Source organism: Podarcis melisellensis (assembly GCF_964234715.1).
Source record: "Podarcis melisellensis genome assembly, chromosome: 2".
NCBI classification, from domain to species: domain Eukaryota; kingdom Metazoa; phylum Chordata; class Lepidosauria; order Squamata; family Lacertidae; genus Podarcis; species Podarcis melisellensis.
Window position 1 is genome coordinate 2022988 of NC_138529.1, and position 21589 is coordinate 2044576.

The following is a 21589-nucleotide window of genomic DNA, read 5'->3' on the forward strand; positions in this document are numbered from 1 at the left end:
GCAATACCAATGAGACGGAAACATGGAAGGTGCCTAAAGAAACCAGGGTGGCTATCTAAAGAACTTTTAACTGAGTTAAGATTTAAAAAGGATGTGTACAAAAAACGGAAAAGGGGGGAAACCACCAAAGAGGAATTCAAACAAATAGCCAGCACGTGTAGACACAAAGTCAGAAAAGCTAAAGCACAGAATGAACTCAGGCTTGCTAGAGAGGTCAAAAGCAACAAAAAGGCAAAAGGAAGAACAAAGAAACAGTGGGGTCACTCAGAGGAGAAGATGGTGAAATGCAAACAGGGGACACAGAAAGGGCTGAACTCCTCAATGCCTTCTTTGCCTCAGTCTTCTCCGATAAAGAAAACAATGCCCGACCTGAAGAATTTGGAGCAAATGATTCAGCAGAGGAAACACAGCCCAGAATAACTAAGGAGATAGTACAAGAATACTTGGCTAGTCTAGATGTATTCAAGTCTCCAGGGCCAGATGAACTGCATCCAAGAGTATTAAAAGAACTGGCAGATGTGATCTCAGAACCACTGGCAGTCATCTTTGAGAATTCCTGGAGAACAGGCGAAGTCCCGGCAGACTGGAGGAGGGCAAATGTTGTCCCTATTTTCAAAAAGGGGAAAAGAGAGGACCCAAATAATTACTGCCCAGTCAGTCTGACATCAATACCAGGGAAGATTCTGGAGCAGATCATTAAGCAAACAGTCTGTGAGCACCTAGAAAGGAATGCTGTGATCACCAATAGTCAGCATGGATTTCTGAAAAATAAGTCATGTCAGACTAACCTGATCTCGTTTTTTGACAGAATTACAAGCCTGGTAGATGAAGGGAACGCAGTGGATGTAGCCTACCTTGATTTCAGCAAGGCATTTGACAAGGTGCCCCATGATATTCTTGCAAAGAAGCTGGTAAAATGCGGTCTTGACTATGCTACCACTCAGTGGATTTGTAACTGGCTGACTGACCGAACCCAAAGGGTGCTCATCAATGGTTCCTCTTCATCCTGGAGAAGAGTGAATAGTGGGGTGCCACAGGGTTCTGTCTTGGGCCCGGTCTTATTCAACATCTTTATCAACGACTTGGATGATGGACTCAAGGGCATCCTGATCAAATTTGCAGATGACACCAAACTGGGAGAGGTGGCTAACACCCCAGAGGACAGGATCACACTTCAAAACGACCTTGACAGATTAGAGAACTGGGTCAAAACAAACAAGATGAATTTTAACAGGGAGAAATGTAAAGTATTGCACTTGGGCAAAAAAAATGAGAGGCACAAATACAAGATGGGTGCCACCTGGCTTGAGAAGGATGTGAAAAGGATCTAGGAGTCTTGGTTGACCACAAACTTGACATGAGCCAACAGTGTGACGCGGCAGCTAAAAAAGCCAATGCAATTCTGGGCTGCATCAATAGGAGTATAGCATCTAGATCAAGGGAAGTAATAGTGCCACTGTATTCTGCTCTGGTCAGACCTCACCTGAAGTACTGTGTCCAGTTCTGGGCACCACAGTTCAAGAAGGACACTGACAAACTGGAACGTGTCCAGAGGAGGGCAACCAAAATGGTCAAAGGCCTGGAAATGATGCCTTATGAGGAACGGCTAAGGGAGCTGGGCATGTTTAGCCTGGAGAAGAGGAGGTTAAGGGGTGATATGATAGCCATGTTCAAATATATAAAAGGGTGTCACATAGAGGAGGGAGAAAGGTTGTTTTCTGCTGCTCCAGAGAAGCGGACACGGAGCAATGGTTCCAAACTACAAGAAAGAAGATTCCACCTAAACATTAGAAAGAACTTCCTGACAGTAAGAGCTGTTCGACAGTGGAATTTGCTGCCAAGGAGTGTGGTGGAGTCTCCTTCTTTGGAGGTCTTGAAGCAGAGGCTTGACAACCATATGTCAGGAGTGCTCTGATGGTGTTTCCTGCTTGGCAGGGGGTTGGACTCGATGGCCCTTGTGGTCTCTTCCAACTCTGTGGTTCTATGATTCCATGACTTCAAAGCTGCAAACCAGGCAGTATTTTTTCTGTGCAATCAGTTCTATTTGCTAGCCAGTGCTGGGATCTGAAAAGCCAGGAAGCTCCACCCTGACTTCCCAGATTGTGCTGGGCTCCACCCCCAGGTTCTCCCCATTTCTGCCCTCAACCCACCAGATTCCATATTGGCTTCACCTGACTAGACAGGTTCTGGGCACTTCCAGGACTGTTGGTATTTCGGGTGGGATTCGATCACATACTGTACTGGTACATTCAGGTTGCACAGCTGAAAGTAGTTTGGGCACAACAAGCAAACACAACTTTTTCCAATGAGAAAGTGAGGGGCCAAAGCACTGAAAGGTACAGGATAACAACTGGGTGACACAGCATCGTAATGGCTCTCCTCAAACAAATCAGTAATCAGGCTGCAGCGTCAACGTCCCTGCAAACATTGTGCAAATAATTAAATGTGAAGCATCAGTAAACCGGTCATCTGGAGACTATCTCAGTTATACTTCTTCCTGTCCTTTCTCTGCCTCCTGTTCCTGCGTAAGGGATAGTGTTTTTCGCATCAAATGTTGGCAGTTCTACTCTGGGCAGCTATGACTGCACCAGTTCAGGGTATGATGGCTTTAGATCATGGAATTTTCTGGTGAATGTGTGTTTCTTCTTTTGCTGTCTTGCCAATGATTGTCCCTAACCCATCCCCTGTTAAGAAACAGAGAAGTTGAAGCTAAGAGCTGTCGTGCATTACTTAAAATAAAAATAAAAATCCTTTGACCTTACTTGATTTTTCTTTCAATAAATGACGCTTTTGTCTTACATAATCTGAGAAGGGCACACAGAACTAGATTTCTCTGCTTCTAAAGCCAGACACTCATCCAGTAATTAAAGAGAGTTTGTGGGTGCTTTAGCTGAACCCTTCATCACATTCTTGAGGATGAGTACATGGGAAAGATGTGGTCATTATTTTATCAGTTCTGGGCACCAAAGCGAAGGATCCATAGAGCCTTCCCAGAGGATTGCTTTCTAACTTTTGTCCCCGTTATGCTGCGATAGTGCTACCCCTGATTCTGCAACATGAGTTTAAAAACCCTGCAAACATTGTCACAGTGGGGATGGCATCTTGGCCCTTTAGGAACTATCTGTATACAGAAAGTCCCAAGCTCAGTTCCTGACATCTATCTTCAGTTAAAAGGACCAGGTAGTCCTAAGGTGGTATGAAAGACCTCTCCCAGAAACCTTTGAGAGTCGCGGCCAAGACAGAGCAGACAATATTGGACGAGATGAAGAACTATAGGCTGACTTGCTATAAGGCAGCTTCGGATAGGTTCAGCCCTCAAGGTAGAGAGAAGAAGTCCCCCCAAGAACACACAACGCACATTTAAAGTACATGGGGATGGGGTCAACTACTTAGTCCTGCCAACAGAAGCCCATGCAAGGACTTCTGCTAGTGCACAGCACCTTTCCCCATTTCCCCCTGCACACCTCCCAAATTGGCTCTGGAAGGGGGTCAACAAAACAAGGGAGGAGAAGGCAGATTTTTTTTGTCAGGCAAGCAGAAATGATTGCGCTGATGGGGCCATCTGCTGAGCGCTACATTGAACTCCCCCCATGAATTTCTCCAAATAATCCTGACAGAGGTTAAGGGTGCTGGAAATTGTAGCTCTGTGAGGGGGAAACTAGAGTTACCAGGATTCTTGGAGGAAATAATTTGCTTTAAACGTATGCCGTGTACACTTTGTAATGTAAGAAAAGTTTATTTGAATAGTTAAGCATTGTCATTGTGGGAATATGTCGGCTTTAAAGTTCTGGATCTTATTTTATTTTTTCGTTTCATGGACATTCTCAAAAGCACAGGTATTCCTGCTTTGCTGAATTTCACTCTCTCTGTGCTTTGATCCACCTCTAGTTGCAAGTTGTTGCAGGCACCTAGTGGCCTTGAATGGGGAATGACAAGCCCAGCTGCATCTGATGTGCTCATTACGTCCAGTGGGATTAGATGAGCATTAACCTATGCAGCTGCATTTGATCAGATGTGTCTGGTATCTTCCTTTGCCAGATGGGGGAGAGACATTTTCAGAAGACATTCCCAAACTGCACAGGGAGCTCCTGCATCCCGTCATCTCTGATGATGTTAAGCCCCTATTCAATAGTGACACGAACACTGCCTGCGTGGAACAGGAGCATACAAAAGGAACTAGAGAAAGTGGGCAATTAAGCAGCAGATAGCATTTATTTTTTAAAAATAAGAATGAGTCCCATGGCCCAGCACAAAGCCATGGACTCCTGGAATAATCCAAGTACACTCATTTTCTGCATCAAAAATCTTTCCCTATGGCTTAAATATTAACTCAATTTATAGAGGTTTTTGGAGGAAAGGTGTGGTTCACAAGGAAAGAGGGTGGATCTGCATTCAAGATGTACAGGTTTGTGTCAGTTGCCTGCTTCCGGCTTCAGCTTGAGAATGAACTTTCTTCTGTTGTGCTGACATGCAAGAATTCACTTGTTAATTATACCCCTGTCCATTTTGTATAAGCGCAGGTGATTCATCACAGGACTAGAAGATAGGTCTCCCTGCTCCCTCAGCAGTATCCATGTGAACTATTGCCCTACAATTTAATTCCTTTTCATTTCATTATCCAGTAGAGACATGATTATCTGTGAGCAGGGAAAAGGTGGTTTATGTATATCATCCCCACTCCACTATGTGAAAAGGGTATAGCATTAAAAAATATATGAAAAAACTGCCGTACTTATTGAAAAGGAAATGTTATATGAGTGTAAACAAAATGTTACTGGACCAGGAAAGGGACTAAGTACTTGGCCATCTTGGGGAGTGTGTCTGTATCTCCCTCTTTTCTGAGTCTGCACGCCCCTCCCCGATCCTCTGGGGTCCATGCAGCCTGCTCACAGGAACCCCTACTGTCACAGAGCCAGCAGAGCCAGCAGTAAATCACACCACTCAAAGTTGGACTCAACTCTTTATCAGCAAAACCAGGATCTTCACAGATTTTGCAGAGTGACAGGCCTAATGAGCATAGCAGCTCATCCCTGGTAGGTCTTACTCCATGCATCAGTTGCTGAGACTAAAAGTCCCTGCCTCCGCACAGCTGCCTAAGTCCCCTCCTCTCCAGAGCTTTTTCCAAGCGATTGGAGACTGTGTCTGTGTTCAGCCTGTCATTGCTCTGCTGATTTCAGCTCTCTTCTGGTTCTGGGAGACAGGGCAAGGGGCACTTGTCACAGTAGGAGGTGGAGACACCTGTGACTCTTCCCCAGCCAGACTCATCTCTGCCTCTTTACCTCCCTCCTCTCCTGCTTCAGCTTTTGCCTCCGAGTCTGAACTTCTCTCTGCCACAGTCTCTCCAGCTCATTAAGGCCTGTTCACTCTTCAGCTTCTGACACTGTCTCTTCCCAGTCTTCTCCCTCTTTTCCCTCTGGCCACTCATTATTGCCCCACCATCACTCCCTGGGCTCTGAACCTTCTTACCTTAGAGGAGGTTATGATACATTTTAATAGAGCAAGTCATTGCTGCAATCAAGTTTTGATCTTCCGCTTAACAGTGTGCTGCTCTGTTAGATGTGAAAACAGCTAGGTTTCTTCCTGGATTTTTTCTTCCCCTCCCTCCCTAGCCCAAGGGCTCACAGCCTACATGGGTTTCTGAAATATCTACACAGAGTTCATAGGATCAGATATCTGTGCTGGCACAGCAGCGGGTGCTCAGGCAATGTGTCAGCAACCGCCCCCAACCACAGCAATCTGGTTGAAACCTAAAATGTATTGCTTCATGCTCCACCCCCCCCGGCCCCAGCGACTTCCCCCAAGTGTTAAGAAAAGGCAGGGTAGAGCAGCCTTCTTCTTGCCAGCTAGCTCCAAAACCTCCTGGTTCTTTCTCTCACTCTCCCTGGCCAGATTCTTCTTCCATGGACACATCCAGGCAGGCAGGGCCGGATTTAGGTTTGATGAGGCCCTAAGCCAGGCTTCCTCAACGTCAGCCCTCCAGATGTTTTGAGACTACAATTCGCATCATCCTTGACCACTGGTCCTGCTAGCTAGGGATCATGGGAGTTGTAGGCCAAGAACATCTGGAGGGCTGAGGTTAAGGAAGCCTGCTTCAGCTACTGAAGGTAATAGGGCCCTTTATATGTCCTGCTGTCCTTTATCAACAACAAACCAGCGGTATTTTAGGGAGCAGGCTAGCAGGTGGAGCCCATTACGTACATCACAGAAGCCTACACAACACAAAACACTGTTGCTGTATGTAGGTTTTATTTTATTTTTATCTTATATTTTGGAAATGTACATCCAGTTTTGTTTTGTTTTCTGAGTTTTGGGGGGGCCCCCAAGTGAGTGGGGCCCTAAGCTATAGCCTGTTTTGCTTATCCGTAAGTCTGGTACTGCAGGCAGGCAGGTGTCTTTGTGGGTCTAGCACAGCCTTCTCCAGCCTGGTGACCCACCCACCCACCCTCCCTCCCTCTCTCCCTCTCTCTCTCTCTCTCTCTCACACACACACACAGTATTGGCCACACTGGCTGGAACAGAGTTGTAGTTCAACAATATCTGGAAGGCACCAGGTTGGGGAAGGCAGGGTATGGACTGATCACCAGTGAGCATTATGTATCCTCAGCTATCCAAAATATAGAGAGCAGGTCCTATTTTCACTTGCAGAATATTATTCTCCCAAACAACAGGCAAGCAGCTTCTGATCTAGAAATGGTTTCAGCATAGGTATTATATAAATGAACCTTTTGGTATTTTTAACATTGACTATCCAGCCTGTCATCAAGCTTACGAAACATCTTTGAAGAATATACTTTTAAGAGTTGTTCTGTGACAGAACCCATCTGATTACCCCTATCAGACAGCTAAACACCCTGCCTAGTTCATGATTCCTGTAGCTCTTGGCAGTGTTGCGGCTGCTACTTCATATTGCCTTAATATCAGGTGCTGTAATGCACAGAGGAGAGTCAGGTTCTCTGCTTATATCCAGTGAGCACAACTGAATATATACATTTAGTTTGAAATTATGGCTATTGCTCTCTCTCCTACTCCCATGTAAAAAGCAATTTAACTCAGAATGTTTCCTCTTTGTGATACTCATAAATCTTATATATGGAGTACTTTTGCTGAATCACTGTAACATTCATTGTCTAAATATGAACACAACTTGCTTAACTTCCATTTTCAGTGGGATGTCAGCAGCCTGTGTGCAGGACTGCCGCTGTGGCCTTTACCATTTTGAGCTAAAAATCTGTGAATATTCATCTGTGGAAATTTCAAGGAATCAGCAGAAGCAGTTGTTGAGCGAGTTCCCATCACTCCCCAGGCTTCCTTGCAGAGGATAATGTTTGGTTTCCAGGCAGAGCGCTGTGCCTTCCTATTAATATTGGTGCATTTATTGATTGAACTGACTCAAGCTTCAAATCTACAGGGAAAACAATAACCACAAGTAATGTTCTCAATCAATCAAACCTTCATGTATGTAGTAGTTAGCTTTTTCCATTTCTACTATAATAACTGGGTCTGAGTTGGTATGAATGGATAGGAAAACGAGCGAGCTTCTGTGTATTTATAAATGGGGATGGGGGACTGAATTCAAATGTTACTGAACCACACTGAACAGCAAAATGTACAAAATTTAATTCAGCACAGAATTAATAGGTTGAAAATCGTGAGAGCTGTAAAACATGGTTCAAATTTGCACCGACTATCTAGGCAAAATGGAGGAAGGGAAGAAAGAGAGGAAATAAGAAGACAGAAGTTGAGAGTCAATGAAAACAAGCAAGGCTTCATTGGAACTACAAAGAGCAGCACATTAATAAATAGTGGTACTAGAAAATCTTTACAATTCTATATTTGTATAATTTTGTTTCTTTATGAAAAAAAAATTATCCCACCTCTGCTGCTCATATGACACTCAAATGACTTACAACAGGTATCTGAAGAAGTGTGTATGTACACAAACGCTTATACCAGAACAAACTTAAGTTGGTCTATAAGGAGCTACTAACTGGACAATTTATTATTATTATTTTATTTTTATTTCAACCATAACAATATGCTAAAATAATTGAACAAAATGAACTAACGGCTCAAATCTTCCATTCTTGGACAAGGTGATTGCTCATACCTGGAAGAAGCGGACCATTTGGATCCCTTCCAGTCGGGATTCAGGCCTCATCATGGGACTGAAACTGCCTTGGTCGCGCTGGTCGATGATCTTCGGTGGGCTAGGGACAAAGATGAAAGCTGTTTCCTAGTTCTGCTGGATCTCTCAGCAGCTTTTGATACCTTCGACCATGACATCCTTCTGGACTGTCTAGAGGGGCTGAGGACACTGTTATATAGTGGTTCTGCTCCTTTCTCCTGGGCCGTGTTCAGAAAGTGGTATTGGGGGATGAGTGTTCAGACTCCTGGGCTCTCACTTGTGGGGTCCCTCAGGGTTCCGTCCTCTCCCTGAGCCATTGGGGTGGCTAATGCTGCAGAAGACAGAATCAGAATTCAAAATGACCTTAACAGATTGGAGAACTGGGCTCAGGCTAACAAAATGCATTTCTGAAGGGACAAATGTCAGGTTCTGCGCAAATGTAAAATGGGGGACACCTGGCTTACTAGCAGTACATGTCAAAAGGATCTAGGGGTCTTGGTGGACCACAAGCTTAACATGAGTCAACAGCAGGGGTAGGCAACCTAAGGTCCATGGGCCACAAGCGGCCCACGGGGGTCATTTAACTGGCCCACAAGCCACCCCCAAACCTCCCTCTTGGCGAGGTCCCACATGGTATGCTAAACCGGCGCAGCGCGGCACAGGGACTTGCTTCCGCAGTGCCGGAAATCGTGTCTGCGCAGACGCAGTTGCCAGAAATTGGGGGCATGCACGCGCATGATCCGGCTCACAGAGGGATCTCCGCTGAAGTGAATTGGCCCAGGCGGGGTAAGCCTTGCCAACCCCTGGTCAACAGTGTGATGCAGCAGCAAAAAAAGCCAATGCTGTTCTAGGCTGCATCAACAGAAGTCTAGTGTCCAGATCAAGGGAAGTCATAGAACTGCTCTCTTCTGCCTGGGTCAGACCACACTTGGAACACTGTGTCCAAATCTGGGCACCACAATTTAAGAGGGATGTTGACAGGTTGGAAAGTGTAAATAGGGCAACCAAGATGATGAAAGGTCTGGAAACTAAGTCTTATGAGGACCCTTGAAGGAGTTGGGTATGTTTAGCCCAGAAAAGAGGAGACTGGGAGGAGATATGATGGTCATCTTCAGATATCTTAAGGGCTCTCACATGGGGGAGCATGCTTGTTTTCTCCTGCTCTGGAAGGTAGGATTCGAACCAATGGCTTCAAGTTGCAAGGAGATTCTGACTAAACGTTTTGAAAAAACTTTCTGACTCTAAGAGTTATTCAGCAGTGGAACAGATTCCCATGAGAGGGGGTGGACTCTCCTTCCTTGGAGGTTTTTAAGCAGAGGTTGGATGGTCACTTTAGCTCAGATTCCTGCATTGCAGAGGGTTGGACTAGATGACCCTTGGGGCCCCTTCCAACTCGAAGATTCAATGTTTCTGTGACCAGCATGGGAGGTAAAATACCATGTGCAGAGAAGAGTGTAACTGAAGCTTAGAAAGATGGAAACTCTGTATGTGTTTTGTGAATAAAGGCAGAGAGAAAAATGTGGTGCATGGGTCAAAGCATGGATTCCCAGAATATATATGCATGCACACAAATGATGACTTTATTTATTTTAGGGAGCACAACTTCCATTGTGATGGTCACAACCTGATTGCTGAAGTGGTTGCATGAATCTTTGTGATTTTGCAAGAGATGGCTTTCTTCTGTGGAGTCATCTGTCACAGGGTGAGGAAGGCAGAGTAATAACAAATAGAGAGGGAGCATCAAATCATCCAGAATGTGGCACATACCTATCAAACATCTTCCATTATGAGGAGCATTTCCCATTTGTTTTCATTTTCAAAAAGTTATCCTGCCTTCTCTCATTTATGCAGAGCGCCGAGTGTATTTTGCAGGGTTCCTCGTGAGGGATGGACGCGGGGCCTGGAGGAGGACAGGAAAGCAGCGTCCTGCCTGCATCTGCGCCTTCGGTCCAGTCGGAGCGAGGGCTGGCTCGGCCTCCCGCCGCCAGGCGCTTCTCTTGCCCCCCCCCCCGGGACTTCGGGGCCGCTGCTTCCCCTCCTCGCCCGCCCGCCGCCTCCTCGAAGCCCGGAGACCCAGGAGGGCGGCGCCGGGAGGAGCAGCGCCCAAAGGATCCCTCCCGCCTGAGGAGGGCCGAGACGGGCGGGGGCGGGGCCGCGGGCGGGCAGCCAATCAGGGAAGGCGTCTTGGGCGCGGCCCCGCCCCTTCTCCCTGGGAGGCGGCGATGGCGCTGCGGCCGCCGAGAGACTGGCTTTGTCCCCGAAGGGGGCGGGACGCTGGGAGGGCAGGCGCGCGAGGGGAGGGGGAGCGGGAGGAGACGCGCCGCCGACGCCGCCGCTGCTGCTGCTTCTGGGGCTGCCGCTTGGCGAGGAGGCGGCGGAGGCGGAGCCCGTGCGCGGCGGGGCGGGGCGCGCGCGAGGAGCCAGGGTCGCGGGGCCTGCTCGCCGCCAGTCGCGCGTCCGCCAGAGCCAGCGCCGCCGCCGCCGCCGCCACCGGGGGGGGGGAGGGATCGGGCCGCACAACCGCCGGCCTGAGGCGCCTCCGCTCGCCGCCCGCCGGCCATGGAGGAGGCGTCGCGGCTCCTGGCGGGTCTGCAGCCCCCTCCGGGAGGCGCCGGAGAGCCCCCTCCGCACCGGCTGCCCGCCCCGCCGGGCCCGCCCTCGCCGCAGGCGCCCCCGGGGCTCCAGGACACGGGGGACATTTTGCAGCAGATCATGGCCATCACCGACCAGAGCCTGGACGAAGCGCAGGCCAGGTGAGGGGGGGGGCGCCGCCGCCTTGGCCTGAGGGAAGGGCTGCCGGGCTTGGGGGGGGCGGCGCGGGAGATGGGGCGGGCCCAGGCCGGGCGGGGGGAGCGAGACGGAAACTTTGCCTTTGCGCGAGGGTCCCCCCCCCCCGAGATCCAGCGGGGAATCCATAGACAAAAGGGCTGGGAAGCCCCCCCTCCCTCTATGGCAGGAGCACCTGAGCTCCGAGGAAAGCAGGAGAGGCCCCGCGGCCCCGAAGCCCCCAAACTCCTCGGGCAGTTTGTGTCCCCGCTTCTGACCCGCGAGCCTGCTCCGTTCATGCTCAGCCTCTGTAGGCGCGCACCTGAAAATGTCAGGTGTGAAGCTTGATGCAGTGATCCCTGTAGAGTCTTGGGCTGCTGACTAGCCTGGTCTGGTGACAGATGGCCTTTCCCTTGGGATCTGGTCAAGGATCCCATCATCTGTAATGGTCTCCCATGGTAGGTCGATCACCAGGTGACCTAAGAGTCCCAGTGCCCCGAACAATGTGTAAATTAGTTTCCCAGGCAAGATGGGAACTAAATGGGACTTGGTAAAATGGTATAAGAAAGAGAGAATAATTCTTCGTCGGGGAAGAGTGTAGTTAGGGAGGAGTCAGACCCCAAGTTACAGAGGATTGGTATATTTCTCCATTGCTCACTAAGGCAGAAGCAATTCCAGCGTAAAATATTGCGGTGGGGGAAGATAGTTTTGCTATTTAAAGGGTACCATGGTCAGTACCTGCAGTGGGCAGGCCATGAGGCATCACAGCAAAGGCTAATAGTGAACTTGCAGCAAGTCTGGGCAGGTCTGCAAGGAACAGGGACTCTGTGCAAGTGCAGATAAGCCTATGGTATGTTCAAGAAGGAAAAGATTGATAGCTTTGGTATCCTTGGATCAGATCCTTATATTGTGCTTCTTACTTGAGATATCCGCTAATGAAAAATCTGGTCAGGGATTTGATGCAGCCTACTCGTTGCATTTATCTTGTTGTTCTTTTTGCCTTTGTTGAGTGAGGAACCAAAATAAGATGGTGGATTATCTGTGGCCCCACATTTGTGAAGAATTTGTGGCCAGACAGCTATTAATTGGCAACTTGTTGAAGAGTCATCCCAGGAGAATGGTTTTTACTTAGTTAATGCCTGTGGTGCATTGACATTGAGGAACATACTGTATTTGCATCCATTTTACAGATTACCTGCATTTTTTTGCAAATGGCTGGCAGTATAAGGTAGGGAGAATAGTGACTGACTTCTTTTTATACCTATGTTTATTTCAATACGTTACTTTGATTTCTGCATTGGTCATGTAGGTCATGTGCTGGGGTGCTGCACAGGACCATGAAGTTGTGTGGTCTTTGCCTTAAGAGTTTGCAGAAAATTATTTTGCAGTTCCATTGATTTAAGTGAAATTTCTGTGTAATAATGAGTTTAAAAACATAAATTATAATTTTTCTACTTAGTAAAGATACACAAATAGACTGGTCTGAAAGAGGAGAGGGAGGAACCCTTGCATCTTCTTGGACTCCTGCTTAGTTCCTCTGTGCAGTGTTTGATCTGTAACCCCAAGCAAAATTGTGGCCCATAAACACAAACATTGCTCCACTCTGCTAAGACCCACTTCCTGTAGCCAACTTGGTGCATTGAGAATGTGAATTGGGTAGAACTATACAGCTGCCTTGCAAATAAGTTTACAAAAGTTACTAGGCTCAAAACATGTTTACTAACTTCCTTGTCTGCACTTGCCTATGTGAGTCATTTGTGGCCAAATGGCAACAAGAAACAACTTCTCATCCTGGTAGCCTGGAGCTGATTCTTAACTTGCTGTAGGTGACTGGGCAAGTGGCTACTTATAAGTGCTGTAAAGTGGCATCTGCTGACTATCAACTATTTGTCCATCCTGGATTGAGTTGTGGCATTGTAAATGTGGGTTGAGTTGTAAGCTGAAGCAACCATGTACAATTCATTCAGTGCATATAAAAGTCAGCAATCCACTTTTGTCTGTCATAATTGGTCTTCTCTGTGGTGGCAATTCATATAAATTGTCCCACAGCTTCAAAAGAACATTTTTGCCCCATGTGTTTCCTTGCAATTTGATACAAATACCAAATTCCTGTTTACTCACCACAGAAAATGCTGTGCTCCTTCATACTGTACCTTGGGGGCTAAAATAAGCATATTGCTAAGTTATACATAACTTTTTTACTTTGAAACAGCAATTCACAATTCCTTCAGGTGGCCCATATTTGTTGGACAGTTTTAGCAATGTACATTCAATAGGACAAACTCATAATATAGTTTTATCTTGCATTAGTTTTGTTGACAGAGAAATTAAAAGAAATCAGGGAGCAGGACTGCAAGGTCCTATTTATATAGGTGTGCACCTGCCCTCCACTCCTGGCTGTTCCAGGATGAAACTCTTTACCCAAGAGTTGGTTTGTAAGTGCTGTAGCTACTTCCTTGGTAGCCTTTGGTGAGTCAGATTAATCTTTTAACAAGACTAAACTGAGCATCTCCCTTGCGGGGGGGAAAGTGGAGGGTGTACTTCTGTATATGAAGATCATATAAACAATACAGAAGTAAGGCACTTGTTCCTTAGTTATTCCTAGAGAACTACCTAAACCTATCTGCTCACGGGAACATCACCCTTAAAGTCACTGGCTACAAGCCAGCACAGAATTAGTTGCCCTTAAGCTATCTGAGATTGATGAGCTTAAGGCTGAATCCCTAAGAACACTTACTAGGATGTGAGCGCAATGGAAGAGGGCAACACACTTTGGAATAAACACACATTAAACTGAGCTTAAAGGTAAAGGGACCCCTGACCATTAGGTCCAGTCGTGGCTGACTCTGGGGTTGTGGCGCTCATCTCGCTTTATTGGCCAAGGGAGTCGGCGTACAGCTTCCGGGTCATGTGGCCAGCATGACTAAGCCGCTTCTGGCGAACCAGAGCAGCGCAAGGAAACGCCGTTTACCTTCCCGGCGGAGCGGTACCTATTTATCTACTTGCACTTTGATGTGCTTTCGAACTGCTAGGTTGGCAGGAGCTGTAAGTGTGTCTAATTCTGTGTTGAATTGAGGCATTAATGGCTAACAGAGATATGAGGTACATATAAAAATCTCAACGGCTGCCCCATAGAAGAGGGAGCCAGCTTGTTTTCTCCTGCTCTGGAGGGTAGGACCTGAACCAATGGCTTCAAGTTACAAGAAAGGAGATTCCAACTAAACTTTAGGAAGAACTTTCTGACAGTAAGAGCTGCTGAACAGTGGACTCCCTCGGGAGGTGATGGATACTCCTTCCTTGGAAGTTTTTAAGCAGAGGTTGGATGGCCATCTGTCAGGGATGCTTTAGTTGAGATTCTTGCATTGTGGACTAGATGGCCCTTAGGGATCCCTTCCAGTTCTATGGTTCTAAGCATTTATGCCACTGAATTTTCAACAGAATGCCATGTTCTGCAATAATGGTCTAGTATTGTTATCCCTCTAAGTCAGTGGTAGGCAACCTAAGGCCCGTGGGCCGGATGCGGCCCAATCGCCTTCTCAACCCGGCCCGCGGACGGTCCAGGAATCAGTGTGTTTTTACATGAGTAGAATGTGTCCTTTTATTTAAAATGCCTCTCTGGGTTATTTGTGTGGCCTGCCTGGTGTTTTTACATGAGTAGAATGTGTGCTTTTATTTAAAATGCATCTCTGGGTTATTTGTGGGGCATAGGAATTCGTTCATTCCCTCCTAAAAAAATATAGTCCGGCCCACCACATGGTCTGAGGGACGGTGGACCGACCCACGGCTGAAAACGGTTGCTGACCCCTGCTCTAAATAGTAATATAGGGCTGGATTACTGCATTACTGCTGGGAGACAAAAGGTGCTAACTATCTATGCTGAATTTTTGAGCATTTATTTTGTAAGCAGTCTAAAAAGTAAGGTTATGAACTAGTCATAGCAATCTGTAACACAGCTTTTCAGAGGCAATATTCTGTGCCTCCACCACTTTGATAGGTGCAGATGTAGAAAACAAAAACATCTTGACCTGAATAAAAGGCTGCGTTTATGGCAGAATTCTGTGTGAAAAAGTATCTTAGAACCTATTGTCTTTACTCATGCCATTGTTATGAACACAAGAAAACCAAGGTGATTCTGTTTAATGAGATGCTGGCTTGACAAATGCATCCTTTTTAGGAGCGCAGTGGCCTCTCTTGTGTTTTTCTCATGGGACTAAAATTAATTATGGGAGGTAACAAGCTTGATATAGGAAGAGCAAAAGGAATTAGCATCATTCCAGTTACTCACTTTGCCCTGATGCTGCATGTGATTTGGTAGTAATTCTTCTGCATTGATAATAAAATAGAATACATTGATTATTTAGGCACAGGTGCCAAAATTCCAATTTGAGAGTTTGCTGCAAGAAACATCAGTGCATATGAAGCAAAATATTTGCTCTGTGCAGTGTGCAGCTCCGTCATGAATTGAATTCTGTGGAAGGGTGTTGCTTGAACCCAAGAATAAATTCCCATCCTGTTGATGTGGTGGAATCATCCAATGATAGGAGGACCCATAAACAAAAACGCATACATTCAACTGTGGACCCAGGCTGGGTTAGGATGCCTAGGTACATCTCTGTGTGTAATTTGTTCTTTTGGTGTAACCCTCTGCCATGCTTACTCAGAAGTAATCTATTGAACTTAGTATGCCTTATGGCCTAATAAGTGGCCTTAGGACTGAAGCCTTTATGCATTTGCAGCAGTAGCTCTGGGGTAGTTCCAGTGTACAGCAGATACATTTGAGGTATAAGTATTGGGTTATGTTAATATTTCCGTTCATGTAGAAACATGAAAAGAGAACCTCTAAGGTACACTAAATTTTAATTTATTCATCTTGACAGCTTAGAATCTTCATCTGTGGCACCGTAAAACAAAGTAGCACTCTGTATATTTGCTCTCTAAAACGATTTCCCAGTTTACATTCTAAATTATCCGTGGATACATATTTAGATGTTCTCTCCTCCTTCGTGCAGTGGTGTGTTCCCTCTTTTTCTCCTCATTTCATTCATGTGCCAGTTTCCACATTCCTTTGATTTGCTGTGCATGGCGAAATGCAGAAAGGATTAACTGCAGCACCATGAGTCGTAGTCTACACTTGTTCAGCAACACACCAGGATGCTCAACTAGTGCAGTAACTTGAAAAGCTACATGAGCCGGTGCATGCGGACAGGCACCTGTCCTCAAGGATTGCTTTTAAAGATTTTTACAGGCATATACTGACATTTATTCTTAGTTGTGCAAGGTAAACTTCAGCCTGGCTGGTCAAAGGAGAGCCATGTACTGGCCTGAAGTTTGCAATGCTGGGCGTAAAGGTACCTATGGAACAAAATCCAAGCACTCTATGTAATGTGGGCTGGCTACACTACTACAGTGGTGCCCCGCAAGACGAACGCCTCACAAGACGAAAAACCCGCTAGACGGAAGGGTTTTCCGTTTTGGAGGCGCTTCGCAAAACGAATTTCCCTATGGGGTTGCTTCGCAAGACGAAAAAAATCTTGCGTCCCCCCCGCGGGTTTTTTCGCTTTTTTCGCCCTTTTCTTAAGCCGCTAAGCCGCTTATCAGCTGTTCCGCTGATAAGCCGCTTAACAGCTGATCGCTGGAAGCCGCTTGACAGCTGTAGCGCTAATCCGCTAAGCTGTCAATGGGCTTGCTTCGCAAGACGAAAAAACCGCTAGACGAAGAGAATCGCGGAACGGATTCTTTTCGTCTTGCGAGGCACCACTGTACAAGTCTCAGTGTTACTAGAACGTTCCAGTGCTGCTACATCTCATAACAGTTTGTTACTGTTCCCTATGAAGTATTGTGAGTACAGTGGTATCTCGGGTTAAGTACTTAATTCATTCCTGAGGTCCGTTCTTAACCTGAAACTGTTCTTAACCTGAAGCACCACTTTAGGTAATGGGGCCTCCTGCTGCCTCCGCGCCGCCGGAACACGATTCCTGTTCTTATCCTGAAGCAAAGTTCTTAACCTGAAGCACTATTTCTGGGTTAGCAGAGTCTGTAACCTGAAGCGTATGTAACCTGAAGCGTATGTAACCCGAGGTGCCACTGTATTAGCAATAAGAAATTCAGCACTTAAAACAAAGCCAGAAATCTACTGTTATTGGTTCTTGCACTTCCTGGTCAGTAGGAAGTCTCCTACTGGGGAGGGGGCATCTTTATGTTCCACTTGGCAGCCTTATTGCCTCTTTGACAGCAGTCAAGGCCAGTCTTATTAATCTGAGTCTTGGAGCGAACCTTGCTTGGTAGCAGTCTGAGCCCTCTGCTTGTATTCAGAATGTTACTGCTTGTCCTGCCCTTGGAGACCTGCACTCTGCCAGAGGAAGTAAAGTTATGCTGTGTACTTGGATCTTTGCATTTGACTTTTTGTGCAATCACAAACTACTACCTTTCGTGTTCAGCAGGGTGCCACCTCTTCGAGGAACAGAATGTCAATAGAAGCAGGCAATTTGTGCCATGTTTTGTTAAGTCTGTTAGGTTAGACTGGGCTGGATGACTGCTGTGAGCTGTGGAATGTTGAATGAATTTACTCTAATGTAAGGTTCTTTCTTTTTCTGTTTTAAAGAGTCTGCCTTCCAGGGTGGCAGATACCTAAGTATTCTGGTGTATAATATTTTTAAAACATCATTAAATTTCAAAAGTCCCTATACACAAAAATCAAGTATGGATTTGACATTGAACTAAAGCTGAGGTGGCTGTTTGAACCCCCCCCCCCCCCGTTGTAACGTGCATTTGTTTAAAATGTTTAAAATCTGTCGATTAAGAAGCCTAACTTACTCAACCGTTTAAAGAAAAAAGTAGGACAGGTTTCAGAATAAGGGCAGATAAAACCACAATAAAAATAAAGCAATAAACTCTAAAAGCAGTAGATAAAAAGACCAGCATAAAATCAATAATCAGGGGTACAGTTTCACATTTGAAAGACCTGTGAAAATAAAAAGTGCAGAAATTATATCAAGGTAGGTGTCAGTCAAACCTCCCTGGGTGAGGTGGTCCCTGCTTGCAAGTGCTGCAGTAGGGTCCCAAAATATCAGTCATTGTACTGTATCAGCAGACTTGCTTGGAGATACAGTGGTACCTCGGGTTACAGACGCTTCAGGTTACAGACTCCGCTAACCCAGAAATAAGAACTTTGCTTCAGGATGAGAACAGAAATTGTGTGGCGGCGGCGCAGCGGCAGCGGGAGGCCCCATTCGCTAAAGTGGTACCTCAGGTTAAGAACAGTTTCAGGTTCAGAACAGACCTCCAGAACTAATTAAGTTCTTAACCTGAGGTACCACTGTAGATGATTCTTTTGTAGTCCTAAACCATGAAGGCCTTAAAAGCTAAGAACTGGCACCATGGATTGTGCCCAGAACTGAGTTGGAAGCCAATGCAGCTGTTTAATCACTAATGAGAGATGTTCTGCCACCTAATTCCAGTTGACAGTCTTGCAGCTGTGTTTTGAATTAACTGTAGTTTGCAGACGGTCTTCGAAAGCAGCCCTGCATGCAGTGCATTTAGAAATTTTGCAACAGGAGTAAGTGGGCTGGCTTCCTGTAGAGTCTTTCAGCTATGGAAATTGTAGAACTATGGGATTAATGTAGAAGTCCTGGAAGAGTATTGTCCCAAGAATGAGTAATGAACTTTGGCTACCATTGAGTATTTAAGCAAGTTCTGGAGAGTTTAATTTATGAGCTCAATATTATTCATTGACGGATCTCTATACTGAGTTTGAACTTTATGAAATCTGAAAGCGATGGTTTATTTGTATTTGTCATTGCTTGCTAAGGCAACATTTAATGTAATAATTTTATTTACCCAAATGATTTTGGGGATGGACCATGTAGCATGAAGGCCCACTGTTTCTCCTTTGTATTTTCAAAGTGAAATTCTATACATGTCTGCTCAGAAGAAGCCCCCATTGAGTTCAGTTCAGTGGGACTTGCTTCCAGATAAGTGTGTATAAGATTGCAGCCTCAGTTGCTCTAACTGTTGTGTCTCTTCTTCCAAGAGTCTTGGGGCCAATTTATATATTCAGAGTGTTGGTGGAGGGGTGCCTGCTTAAATGCCTCCACTTTCCCCATCTTCTGTACATATAAAAATAAATCCTAGAGAAAGCTTTGCTGAATCCATACTCCTCGCATGCTAGATTTGTTTGTATAGGAAGCTCTTGGGAGGGGGACAAATTTCCGCCTGAAGTAGTGCTGCCCATGAAAAGTATCAGCATATGATTCTGTTAAATATATCAATACTGGTGGTACAACTGGACTCCACCACTTCAAACTTTCTATGTAAGAAGCTCCCTGCAAATGGGGAACTACTAGACCAAGGAGAGGAATTCTACGCTAAAACATTCTCACTGCTGTGCTAGTTTCCCATACAGAGAACATACTCTACATGAGAACCTTCAGAAATATCACTCCCTTGCTCTTCTGCAGTCTCATGTGGTGCACTCTGAAATTCTTACCCTGCATAAAAGAGAGGCTGGCTTTCAATTCCATTGATTTTGGTGCATTGTCACTGATCTGCTGTGACTGCTCCAACTTGGGAATTTTTTTAATGAGATGTGCAAGGCTGCACTTAGAGCTACAACCTGACATATCCTGAAGGTTGTGGTGCCAGTTAAATATTAATCCTCCCACTCCACCCCATGACGACCTGCTTCCTGGTTTGAAAATGTATGATGTATTCTAAGTGCAAGGAGATTTGGAGCAGAAGAGCTAGACTGGGACATGGTAACACCCCTTGCTTATTCAGTATGAATGGTGCCCACCTGAAGTGGTGCTTAAAACAAAAGGGCTGCCAGGCAGCAGACTACAGCTGATTGTATTTGCACGTGATATGTAGTTCTGGCCTTAATAGAAATGCAATATAAAAACAAGGTGGTGTATTGCCCTTTGGTGCATTATTATATTCATGGAATATGGTGAAGCCCAATGTTTTAATGTAGTAGTAGTAGTAATTAATAAATATTTTCCCCTGTCCATCTGGCTGGGTTTCCCCAGCCACTCCCCATGTCCATTAATTAGGTTAGGCAATTTAATTATCATAGATAATATTTGCTACCTGTCCTTCACAAAAAGTCCCAGAGTGTTGTGCAATAAGAATACAAACGTACCGGTATCTAAAACCAAAAAGCATGAAATACCAAGCAAAAGTAAGGAATGCAGCATCAGATAACAGAAGAGAAACCTCACATTCCATCCACGAGAGCCTGGAGATTAAGTTAGATTCTTAGCAGAAATAGCTACAGTGGTACCTCGGGTTACATACACTTCAGGTTACATACGCTTCAGGTTACAGACTCCGCTAACCCGGAAATAGTACCTTAGGTTAAGATCTTTGCTTCAGGATGAGAACAGAAATCATGCTGTAGCGGCAGCGGGAGGCCCCATTAGCTAAAGTGGTGCTTCCGGTTAAGAACAGTTTCAGGTTAAGAACATACCTCTGGAACGAATTAAGTACTTCACCTGAGGTACCATTGTACAGTCTGTGGACAAGACAGTATGATGAAGGTGACCCTAAATGCACTGGATTCCCGGGGGCTGGACATGAATGACAGCGAAGCAGCATAAGAGCCACAGCCACATGTGCCTCTGAGTGCTTGTGGTATTCCAAATCTAAAATTGTGATGGCAGTATAATCCACTATGAATCTGATTTTATTATTATGAGCTACTTTGAGAATCCGCATGATTGAAAAATAGTCCACAAATATTGTATAGCAAAATAAAAATGGCCCTGTTTGTTCTGTAGCATTATATTTTAAAGCACTCTCTGCTAGCTTACTGTTGGAGATAAGACATTTAGCAGTGGGCTGTTGGTTTGATTTTCAAACTGTGATTTTTCTTCAGCTTGTTTTCTTCAGCTCTAGATAGGAGGACCCAAACCAATGGAGTCAAGTTGCAAGAAAGGAGATTCCGACTAAACACCAGGAATAACTTTCTGACAGTAAGAGCTATTTGACAGTGGAACAGACTACCACAAGAGGTAGTGAACCCTCCTTTCTTGGGGGTTTATAGCAGAGCTTGGATGGTCATCTGTCATGGATGATGTAGATAAGATTCCTGCATTGCAGGGCATTTGGCTACATGACCTTTGTTTTTTGGCCATTGTGGTGGTTGAGTGAGTTATTTTGTAGTTTGTGTATGAGCGTCAGCTCAGAGACATCGTCAGGCCCTTCAGAGACTAACAGTGCAGGAGGCCACCACTCCATAAGAGCCTGTGCCTGGTGATAGGTGCTTACATCCTTGTTTAATAGAAAACACTTTGCAGGTAAGAAGGCTGTTCATAGCCCAATGGTCTGACTCCATGTAAGACAGTTTCATATATTCATTTGCTCCTGGGGTCTCCAGGACACAGCATGGCAAAATAGAAGACCATTGTGCTCTCATATTCAGGCTATAAATGCTGTGTAAGTTGCCAGAACTGCTGACACAACTTCTGATTTTACTGATTTTGGTGAAGAACATCGGTGAAATTGGGGACTCGGGTGGAAGTGACATTTATTAGTGAAGAACTAATAGCAGGCCTCCTGGGCATCCCCTGAACGTGGAATTTGTTCCCCCTGTCCATTGAATTTGACACCCTTGAGTTAGAGGGTCTGTGAAGACTTTAGCCGCTGTATATCAATTGTAGTGTTTGTTTTTAAGACTCGTAGAGCGATCTTTCACTCTTGTGT

At 45.6% G+C, this 21589-nt stretch overlaps 1 protein-coding gene across 4 annotated transcripts in view; it reads left to right on the plus strand.

The window, feature by feature from the left end:
* The first annotated feature begins 10662 nt into the window (after positions 1–10662).
* The window catches only part of PBX4 (PBX homeobox 4), a 42472-nt gene continuing 31545 nt past the window's right edge, over positions 10663–21589 (plus strand). For 2 of the 4 annotated variants that reach the window (XR_014165002.1, XM_081898164.1), the window contains exon 1: positions 10670–10878. Coding sequence is in view for 2 of the 4 variants with exons in the window: in XM_081898164.1 (XP_081754290.1) it covers positions 10685–10878 (194 nt within the window). In the remaining 2 variants the exon portion in view is untranslated. Of the gene's footprint in view, positions 10879–21589 lie in introns of all 4 variants that reach the window. The other 2 variants (XR_014165001.1, XM_081898165.1) reach the window with 2 other exon arrangements.